Source organism: Emydura macquarii, unplaced genomic scaffold (assembly GCF_026122565.2).
Source record: "Emydura macquarii macquarii isolate MOO-44397 ecotype Brisbane River unplaced genomic scaffold, CSIRO-AGI_Emac_v2 contig_2246, whole genome shotgun sequence".
Lineage (NCBI taxonomy): Eukaryota > Metazoa > Chordata > Testudines > Chelidae > Emydura > Emydura macquarii.
In genome coordinates, this window is record NW_027132383.1 from 4,013,069 (window position 1) to 4,024,423 (window position 11,355).

An 11,355-nucleotide genomic window follows, 5' to 3' on the forward strand; every position below is an offset into this window, starting at 1 on the left:
ACATCTTTCACCTTCTTCCCTACCGAACCATGGTCTCTGGTCTTGAGCACACATGCCCTCCTTCCCCAGACAAGGACTTCCAACCCTGACAGCATGACCTCCCTACCAGAGCATCTAATGAAATGCACAAGAGCTAAAACCAAGGATTGGCTATGGGCAGGACATATTATCTGGGAAAGGGAAGAAAGAAGGTGGGGTAAAGAGAGAGATTACAGATTAGAAACAATGACAGGAGCATAGCTAAAGAAAGAAGATAAAAGAGTAGTGTAAGTCAGACTCATTCTGAGAGGAACACCACCATAGGCTTTTGACTAGTCAGGGAAAGACTGCTTGCTACTGCTAAGACGGACAACACAGAAAAGAATGATTGAGACATAACAGGAGGTGGTGGCAGTAGCCACTGCACCATGACTAGGGCCCTACCAAATTTACAGCAGTGAAAAACATGTCCAACTGCCCAGCTCTGAAGGCAGTGAGTTCACTAGCAGCAGCACAGAAGTAAGGGTGGCAATACCATGACCGCCCTACAATAGCCTTGTGACCCCCTCACAACCGTCTTTTGGGTCAGGACCCCCATGGTTATAACACCATGAAATTTCAGATGTAAATATCTGAAATCATGAATTGACCATTTAAAAAAGCCTAGGACCATGAAATTGACCAAAATGGATCATGAATTTGGTAGGGCCCTAACTATAACTAAAGGATGAGAAGGGAAGAAGCAGATGCTGGTTGGAAGAGATACAAAGAAGAGTAAAGGACACATCAAAGGGCAGAAGACAGATGTTACTTACCTGCAGGAACATAATTTCCCGGAATGTTCTCTAGAAATAAACAAAAACATTTTCTATCATAGCAGTAAGGTAATAGATGGAAGAGGAAGTGACTGCCCAGTGTGATGGTAAAAACCCATTTATTAAGGAGTGGAGTGCCACGTGTGTGGATCAGACTAGGAAATATCTAATCGCTTGGTAACGTGAAAATATTTACATGTCTATGGAGGAAGTTTCTTCTTAATCTCAGCCAGTCAGTGGTTAGTTACATCATGACACACGAGGTCTGGCTACGTTTTAAACATTTTTATCCTAACTGGTATAGCTGTAAAGGGTGAAATTCTTATTACCCATATAAATATCAAATCGCTTACTAAGCTCTTGCCCTTAATATATTGTAGTAATGATCTGGAAGATGGGGTAGATTGCACCCTCAGCAAGTTCACGGATGACACTAAGCTGGGGGGACTGGTAGATACCCTGGAAGGTAGGGATAGGATGCAGAAAGACCTAAACAAACTGGAGGATTGGGCCAAAAGAAATCTAATGAGGTTCAACAAAGAAAAGTGCAGAGTCCTCCACTTAGGAAGGAAGAATCCCATGCACAGCTATAGACTGGGGACCGATGAGCTAGGCAGCAGTTCTGCAGAAAAGTACCTGGGGGTTACAGTGGATAAAAAGCTGGATATGAGTCAGCAGTGTGCCCTGGTTGTCAAGAAGGCTAATAGCATATTGGGCTGCATTAGGAGGGGCATTGCCAGCAGGTAGCGGGAAATGATTATTCCCCTCTATTCGGCATTGGTAAGGCCGCATTTAGAGTATTGTGTCCAGTTTTGGGCCCCCCACTACAAAAAGGATGTAGACAAGTTGGAGAGAGTACAGCGGAGGGCAACCAAAATGATTAGGGGGCTGGAGCACAGGACTTATGAGGAGAGGCTAAGGAAACTGGGCTTGTTTAGTCTGCAAAAGAGAAGAACGAGGGGGGATTTGATAGCAGCCTTTAACTACCTGAAAGGGGGTTTCAGGTAGGATGGGGCTAAGCTGTTCTCGGTGGTGGCAGATGACAGAACAAGGAACAACGGTCAAGTTGCAGTTGGGGAGGTCTAGGTTGGACATTAGGAAAAAGTTTTACACTAGGAGGATGGTGAAGCACTGGAATGGGTTACCTAGGGAGGTGGTGGAATCTCCATCTTTAGAGGTTTTTAAGCTGAGGCTTGACAAAGCCCTGGCTGGGATGATATAGCTGAGGTTAGTCCTGCTTTGAGCAGGGGTTTGGACTAGATGACCTCCTGAGGTCCCTTCCAACTCTAATATTCTATGATTCTATAAGTTCCAGAGATCTACCCATCTAGGTCAATTTGTGAATCCTGGAAGTACCCCCTGAACTCACCACGCACACCTTTCAGAACACATTGGTAAAACAATTCCTTACCTGAGCATCTGTTCTGTTCCTGAAAGCATCAAAGATCTTCTTGACAGCAACTATTTCTCCTGTCCTGCGATCAATTGCTTTCCACACAATTCCATAGGCCTATGGAAAAAGATAGATGGATCCATCAGTTACATCACCGACAGCAATTTCATTTCAGGTTCAGTTTGGACCAGGTTGTGGGAAACATTTTCTTAGTAGAATGTATTAACAGAAAAACTAAATCACTAAACATCTAAAGGGTAAAAAAACCAGGATCAATAAGAAGCACTGTAAGGATGATGGGTTGTAAGGAATAAGGCTATGTCTACACTACAGACTATGTCAGCATAATTTATGTCACTCAGGGGTGTGAATAAAACATCCCCTGAACAACATAAGTTACACCAACATAAATGCTCATGTGCACAGCACATTTCTCCCACCAACTTTTGCTGTTTGTAGAACTGGTTTTATTATGCTGATGGGAGAGCTCTCTCCCGTCGGCATACAGAGTTTTCACCAGACGAGCTGCAGTGACACAGCTGCATCAATACAGTTGCGGTGCTGAAGCACTGTACATGTAGACATGGCGTAAATCTTGCTAGTTTTTTTTTTTAAAGCAATGCTGTTGTCACATAAGAACTGTCAGACTGTAGCAAACTAGTGGGGTCCTTCTAGTACAGTATCCTGTTTTTGACACTGGGCAGCATCAGATGCCTAAGAAGAAGATGCAAGAAATCCCACAGTAGACAGCTAAGGAAAATCTTGTCCATAAGGGAAGTTTCTTCCTAACTCCTCTCAGAGATCAGCTTAGACACTGAAGAATTCTATTTTATTCGGCTTATAAAAAAAAGTTATCCTATCCAATGTAATTCTGGACATTCTCAGTACCCATATAGTTATTATTTTTATTATATTAGCACTTAATAACCCTAACTGAGAATGATAGGATATTATACTACATGCTATGGCCCAAATCCACAAAGGTATTTAGGCTCCTAAGAAGCCTAAATACCTTTGTGGATCTGGGCCTATGTGTTTACATACTATCAGACAGTCTCTGTATCAAAGGGCTTATGTTTTCAGAGAACTATCCACAATGACTCCAAGATCTCTTTCTTGAGTGGTAACAGCTAATTTAGATCCCATCATTTTATATGTATAGTTGGGATTATGTATTCCAATGTTCATTACTTTGCATTTATCAACATTAAATTTTATTTGCCAATGTGTTGCCCAGTCACTTGGTTTTGTAAGATTCCTTTGTAACTCTTTGCTCTCTGCTTTGGACTTTACTATCTTGAGTAGTTTTGTATCATCTGCAAATTTTGCCACCTCACTGTTTACTCCTTTTCCCAGATCATTTATGAATATGTTGAACAGTACTGGTCCCCATAGATCTGTGGGAGACACCACTATTTACTTCTCTCCATCCTGAAAACTGACCATTTATTCCTACCATTTGTTTCCTATCTTTTAACCTCTCCTGATCCAGGAGAGGACCCTCCCTCTTACCCCATGACAGATTACTTTGCTTAAGAGCCTTTGGAGATGGATCTTGTCAAAGGCTTTCTGAAAAGTCTAAGGGCACTCTATAGAATCATAGAAAATGAAGGATGGAAGGGACCTCAGGAGGTCATCTAGTCCAAACCCCTGCTCAAAGCAGGACTAACCTCAGCTATATCATCTCAGTCACTGTTATGTCAATCCAGGCCTTAAAAACCTCTAAGGATGGAGATTCCACCACCTCCATTGGTAACACATCCCAGTGCTTCACTATCCTCCTAGTGAAAAAGTTCTTCCCCAATATCCAATGTAGACCTCCCACACTGCAACTTGAGACCACTGCTCCTAGTTCTGTCATCTATTATCACTGAGAACAGCATAGCTCCATCATCCCTGAAACCCCCTTTCACGTAGCTAAAGTCTGCTATCAAATCCCCCCTCACTCTTCTCTTCTGCAGACTAAACAAGCCAAGTTCCCTTAGCCTCTTCTCATAAATCATGTGCTCCAGCCCCCTAATAATTTTTGTTGGACTCTCTCCAATATATCCACATACTTTCTGTAATGAGGGGTCCAAAACTGGAAACAATACTCCAAATACAGAGAGTCCTGTGGCACCTTAAAGACTAACACAATTAATTGGGCATAATCTTTCAGGGGCAGAAAGCCACATTGTCAGTTCAACAAAGTGGGTTTCTTCCCACGAAAGCTTATGCCCAAATAATTTTTTTTAGTCTTTAAGATGCCATAGGACTCTCACTGTTTTGCTAAAAACAGACTAACACAGCTACTCCTCTGGAACTCAAATACTCCAAATGTGGCCTCACCAGTGTCAAATAGAGGGATATAATCACTTCCCTCCATCTGCTGGCAATGCTACTACTAACACAGCCCAATATTCCATTAGCGTTCTTGGCAATCAGGGCACACTGCTGACTCATATCCAGCTTCTTGTCCACTGTTACCCCCAGGTCCTTTTCTGCAGAACTTGTACTATCCAATCAGTCCCCAGTCTGAAGCAGTGCATGGGATTCTTCCATCCTATGTGCAGGACTCTGCACTTGTCCTTTTTGAACCTCATCAGATATTTTTTGGCCCAATCCTTCAATTTATCTGGGTCACTCTATAGCCTATCCCTACCCTCCAGGGTATCTACCACTCCCTCACCAGCATAGCGTCATCTACAAACATGCTGAGGGTGCAATCCACCCTATCCTCCAGATCATTAATGAAGATGTTGAACAAAACTAGCCCCAGCACCAACTCCTAAGGCACTCCATTTGTAACTAGCTGCCAACTAGACATCAAGCCGATGGTCACTACCCATTGAGCCCAATGATCTAGCCAGCTTTCTATCCGTCTTATAGTCCAGTCATCCAACCCATACTTCTTTAATTTCCTCATAAGAATACTGTGGGAGACTATCAAAAGTTTTACTAAAGTCAACGTATATCACGTCCACCGCTTTCCCCACATCCACAGAGCCAGTCATCTCATCATAGAAGGCAATCAGGTTGGTCAGGCATGACTTGCCCTTGGTGATTCCATGCTGACTGTTCCTGATTACCTTCCTCTCTTCCAAGTGCCTCAAAATGGATTCCTTCAGGACCTTCTCCATGATTTTTCCGGGGACTGAGGTGAGTCTGACTGGTCTGTAGTTCCCCAGCACCTCCTCCTTTTTTTTTTTTTTTGTTTTGAAGAGGGGCACTATATTTGCCTTTTTCCAATCATCCAGTCATCTGGTACAGAAGCTGTTTTATATATTAGGTTACATACCACAGTTAGTAGTTCTGCAATTTCACAGTTGAATTCCTTCAGAACACGTGAGTGAATATCATCTGGTCTTGGTGACTTATTATTGTTTAATTTATCAATCTGTTCCAAAAGCCCCCTCTAATGACGTCTCAATCTGGGATTTGTCACCCACAAAATTTTAATGGAAAAGGGAATTCAAATTATCTTAAATATGACACTGTCGTGTGGATTGAAAGCTGGCTAAGAGATTAAACAAAGAGTACAGATAAGGGCAAAATACTGAATTGCAGTAGACATAAGGGATGGAATGCCTGAACGGCCTTAGGCATTGCAACACTGAGCATCAAGGTGCCTAACTTTTAGGTGCCTAAAAAATCCAAAAACACTGAGATCCACAAAGCTGAGTTAGGTGCCTAGGCTCCCTATAGAATGAATGGAGAGGGGGCACCTTAGGATATGTCTAGATTACAATAAAACACCCATGGCTGGCCCATGTCAGCTGACTTGGGCTCACATGGCTATAAAATCGCAGTGCAGACATTTGGGCTTGGGCTGGAGCCTGGGCTCTAGGATCCTCCCCCCCCTCACCGGGTCCCAGAGCCCAGGCTCCAGCCCAAGTCCAAATAATCTACACTGCAATTTTTCAGCCCTGCTGCCTGAGCCCCAGGAGCCCAAGTCAGCTGACATAGGCCAGTGGTGGATGTTTTATTGCTGTCTAGACAAACTCTTAGACTGTGAAAATAATCACAGTCTAAGAGAGTGGTGAAGCACTGGAATGGGTTACCTAGGGAGGTGGTGGAATCTCCATCTTTGGAGGTTTTTAAGCTGAGGCTTGACAAAGCCCTGGCTGGGATTATTTAGCGGAGGTTAGTCCTGGTTAGTCCTGCTTTGAGCAGGGGGTTGGACTAGATGACCTCCTGAGGTCCCTTCCAACTCTATGATTCTATGATCCTCAAAAGCCAGGACACTGGACAAGGAGCTGTATAAACTAGCCAATGGGAGAAGCCGACCAGAGGGGTGGTGTGCTAACCCCATTCCTTTTTTCGAGACAGGAACTGTCTGGGGTGTAGGGAGGTGCCTAGCTCATTTTAGCAATCCATGAATGGACACCTGCCACCTGGTTTAGGCACCTAAGTAACTTCTTATGGGAATGAATTAGGTCCCCGCCTCGTGCCACACAAAATGCCAGAAGAAGTGGTAGTGGTACCCATCTTATAACTTGCAGCCTGCTGGTTATTAGAGCACTTTCCTGGGATGTTGGAGACCCAGGTTCTCTCCCTCGCTATTGAGGGGAGGGGTGGAGAGAAAGGATTTAAACAGGGGTCTCCCACGTTGCCAGGGTGTTCACAAACCACTGAGCTATGAGATATTCTGATGTGGAGCTCCCTAAGTCTCTCCTGCTGAAGTTGTCTCATTGTGGATCAGTAATGAAAGAATGGTTTGAGCAGGAAGACTGAACCTGGGCTTTCTCACCTCCCAAAAATCCCTAATCATTGGGTTAGAGTCATTCCCATACACTCATTCTCACCAAATGACTATTTTAGTATTTATTCACAGTGGAATAGCTTCAGCAGGACAGACTGAAGGAGCTCAGAATATCACATAGCATATTGGTTAGTGCACTCACCTGAGAGGCAGAAGACCCCTGTCCAAATCTTAATCCTACCTCTGGCAGATGGAGGAATTGTACCTAGGCCTCCCATATCCCAGGTTAGTGCCCTAACCACTGGGCTACAAGTTATAAAGTTGGTGGCAACTCCTCCTCAATTTTGAATGGGATCCAATCCAACAGGCATCTCTAAGCATGCCTACCAATTTGAACCCTGCACACAAGTTAGGAATCTGAATGCCTATGTTCCCCTGGTTTGTGAATTGCTCTGGGGCTCAAGTGGGAGAAAGACATCCAGATGCCTAGAATGAGAGATCAGTGAGCACACCCAGAGGCAGAAATGTAGGCACGTAGTGAACTTTTACCCTGAAAAACGTAGGTACCAGTTTAGCTGCCTATAAGATTTTGCAGATGTCTTGAAAAGTATTTCCCTTTTAGGTTCTTGGCCTCTTCAGACTCCATTCCCCCTAACAAGTCTAGTTGCCCTTTCAGGAATGTTTTCAATCAGCTTTCTATTGAAAAAAAAAACTGAAAAAAAAAAAAGCTCCCAGTCTAATTTTGACAGAAAATATGCCTGGAGAGTTATAAAGTCAAAATACTTAAAAAGGTAAACTGCACATTGTAGGAGGAGATTAACACTACCTCTTTTCTTTGAACGCTCTATTCCTCCACTTTATCAGCAACTTGGTTCATTTAAAGCTTTATTTTAATTAAGAAAATTAATTGGGAGGCCTGACCTGGTTGGGTTTACCCTTTAAAAAGCATTAAACTTTAAGCAGCCCAGCAAGGCCTGCATCCCTCAGGCTGGGTCAGCAGGAAAATCCTGCTTTTTCCTGTTTGTCTGCCTAATATTAAGGGTTAGCATTTAGAAAGCACAGCACGAACATCAACTAAATAATTAATTGTCTGAGCAGGGCTGACAGCAAATGGACAACCAGCATTTCTCTTGCCATCTAGCCAGGGCACTCAGCACTGTTTCCGAGTGACTGGGCTGCTCTAACATCCCTTACAAAGGTGAAGGCAGACCCATTCCAAGGGTCCCACGTCACTTGTTTGTGTTAAGATGAACATTAAGCTTCCCTTCCTCTCCGCCTCAGTATTAACTTGCTGCCCCCTGGCATTTCCCAGAGCAGGTGGGGCTTTGGCATGCAGAGTGCAGCTTGCAACCCAAGCAGCAGCCCGTCTCCTAGGTAGCAGGACCCCAGGCACTACTAGGGGAAGGGCAGTTTCTGTCACCGCAGCCCTTGGTTACCGCGGCGAGGGGCAGCCTGCGAATGACGTTCAACCCGGGTTCAATCCCACCCGCAGGGCAGCGACCAACTGCTCGCGGTCAGAGGCCGCAGTGGTCCTGGTCCAGCGGACTTCGGCCGCGCTCACCCCCTTGCCCAGGCGCTTCTTGATCTCGTATTTCTGGGAGACGAGCTCCTCCACCTCCGCCACGCTCATGCTGCCTCGGCCTCGGCCTGGGGCCTCTCCTCAAGCACCCCGGCTGGGCTCAGTCACAGCCCGGAACGGAGACGCGGCTAATCTCTCAGAGGCCGAGCCAGCTCCCCTCACTGGGCCTGCTGACGCTGACAATAAAGGGAGACCCCGCCGCCGAGGTGCACGCTGGGACCCAAAGCGTGGCAAACCCGTTGATTTATGTTGCCATAGAAACAGCGGGCCGAGTGTCGATTACGCATGCGCAGAGCGCCTTACTCGCCCACTGTACAGGAAGTAAAGTGCGGTCTCATGTTACGTAACTAAAGCCGCCCCCCTCCTGAGCCGCTCGGACTGTCCCGTGTCCTTGGCCTGTGCCTTTTGCCCCCAACCCCTGCCCGGGTTCTACGGGAGGGGCAGCGTCTAAACAAGAGTCGTTTGCAAAGTCAGCTTCTGCCACCAATATCAGCGTAATTGCTGCGCCTCGCGTCTGGTGGCCACCCGCTCCGCTTCCTCTGGGGGAGGCCAACTCCGTCAGCCCCAGGGACACTCCTATGGCTCCATCGTGCAACTCGTGGATTTCTGTTGTAGGGCCAGAAAGGACTGTCTGATCTAGTGCATAACAGAGACTGTAGAATCTTGCCTAGTATTAAACGCCAAGCTTATAGTTGAGCTAGAGCAACAGTTTAGAAACACTTCAGCTGAAGGAGAATCAACTACCTCGCTAGGTAAGTTGTTCAGTAATTAATTAAAATGCAAAATTAAAAAGGTTGTAGAGGATTTTTTAAACTAAGGGCCAGGGCAAAGCCAACAGATGCAGAGGACATATGGTTTAGGCAGAGACATCCCTTAGGGATGAATTTATTAAAGGAGGAACTCTATATCCTAGTAAAGAGAATAGGGAAAATTAGGTAAAGTACAGGTAGGAGCACGTGAGGAGGTGACAAAGGAAACAGAGTCCCATTTAAATATAACACATGAAGACAAGCAACTGAATATTAACAAAATGTACAAGTACTGTACTTATATACAAATGTTGAAAGTCTAAATACTAAGATGGATCAAACAGAGAGGCTGGCATTAAATGAGGATATTGATATAATAGGTATTGTGGAAGCTCGGTGGAATGAGGATAATCAGGGGGACCCAGTAATACTCGTGTACAAAATATACAGGAATGATGGAGTAGGTCACACTGCAGGAGTGACACTACAGGTGAAAGGAAGTGTAGAGTCAAATAAAATAAAAATTTTAAATTAATCAAACTGTATCAGAGAATCTCTATGATAGAAATTCCATGCTTGAACAATAATGACCACCTGACCAGGACAGTGATGGTGATTTTGAAATGCTTAGGGAGCTTAGAGATGCAACAAAAGCCAAAAACACAATAACAATGGGGGATTTCAGCTATCCTTGTATTGACTGAGTATATATTACCTCAGGAAGAGGTACAGAGATAAAATTTCTAGACACCTTACATGACTGCTTCTTGGAGTAATTTTGTCCTGAAACTCACAAGGGGAGAGGCAATTTTTATTTAGTCCTAAGTGGAACACAGGATCTGGTCCAAGAGGCAAATATAGCTAAATCATTTGGTAATAGTGATCACAGTATAATTAAATTTAACATCCTTATAGGGAGGAAAATGCCAAAGAAACCCACCAGAGTACCATTTAACTTCAAAAGAGGAACTACACAAAAATGAGGAAGCTAGTTAAATGGAAATTAAAAGGAACAGTCAGAAGGGTGAAATGCCTGCAAATTGCCTGGAGATTATTTAAAAACTCAGTACTAGAGGCTCAAACTAAATGTATACCCCAAATTTAAAAAAAAAGTCAGAGGGCCAGAAAAAAACCATCATGGTTAAACTGCAGAGTAAAAGAGGCAGTTAGAGGCAAAAAGGAATACTTTAAAAATTGGAAGTCAAATCTTAGTAAGGAAAATCGAAAGGAACATACATTCTGGCAAGTCAAATGTAAAAGTATAATAAGGAAGGACAAGAAAGAATTTGAAGAATAAATACCTAAAAACACAAAAACTAACAGCCAAAAATATTTTAAGTACAAACTATCAGTACAAACTGCCAAACTATCAGTGAGGCCACTGAATGATTGAGATGTTAAAGAAGCACTCAAGGGAGACAAGGCCATTGTAGAGAAGTGAAATGAATTCTTTGCAGCGGTCTTCACTGCAGGTGATATGAAGAGATACCCACATCCAAGCTATTCTTCTTAGGAGACAGATCTGAGGAACTGTCTCAGACTGTGATATCAATAGAGGAATTTTTGGAACAAATTGTTAAATTAAACTGTAATAAGTGACCAGGAGCAGATGATACCCACCCAAGAGTTCTGAAGGAACTCACATATGAAACTGCAGAACTACTAATTGTGGTATATAACTTATGGCTAAAATCAACCTTTATATCAGATGACTGAAATGTAGGTAATGTGTTGTTGATTTTTTTTCAAAAGGCTCCAGAGGTGATCCTAGCAATTACTGGCTGATAAGTCTAACTTCAGTACCAGGAAAATTGGTTGAAACTATAGTAAAAAACAAAATTATCAGAAACAAATAAATACATTATCTTGGAGAAGTGTCAACATGGCTTTTGTAAATTAGAATTCTTTGAGGGTGTCAACAAACGTGCACAAGAGTGACCCAGCAGATATAGAGTACTTGGAATTTCAGAAAGCCTTTGACAAGATCAATCACCAAAGGCTCTTAAGCAAAGTAAGGAGTCATGGAATAAAAAGAAAGGTCTCTCATGGATCAGTAAATGGTGAAAAGATAAGAAACAAAGGGTAGGAATAAATGGTCAGTTTTCCCAATAGAGATAGGTAAATAGAGGAGTCCCTGAAGGATCTGTAATAGTACCTAT

General features: G+C 43.6%; 1 protein-coding gene across 1 annotated transcript in view; it reads right to left on the reverse strand.

Moving 5' to 3' along the window:
• The window catches only part of MAPK15 (mitogen-activated protein kinase 15), a 51,404-nt gene extending 42,764 nt beyond the window's left edge, over positions 1-8,640 (reverse strand). The window contains exons 1-3 of the mRNA XM_067560215.1: positions 8,430-8,640; positions 2,206-2,304; positions 795-824 (exon numbers count right to left, since the gene is read on the reverse strand). Of these exons, the coding sequence (XP_067416316.1) occupies positions 795-824; positions 2,206-2,304; positions 8,430-8,498 (198 nt within the window). The 5' untranslated portion in view covers positions 8,499-8,640. The remainder of the gene's footprint in view (positions 1-794; positions 825-2,205; positions 2,305-8,429) is intronic.
• Between the last annotated feature and the right edge of the window lie 2,715 nt (positions 8,641-11,355).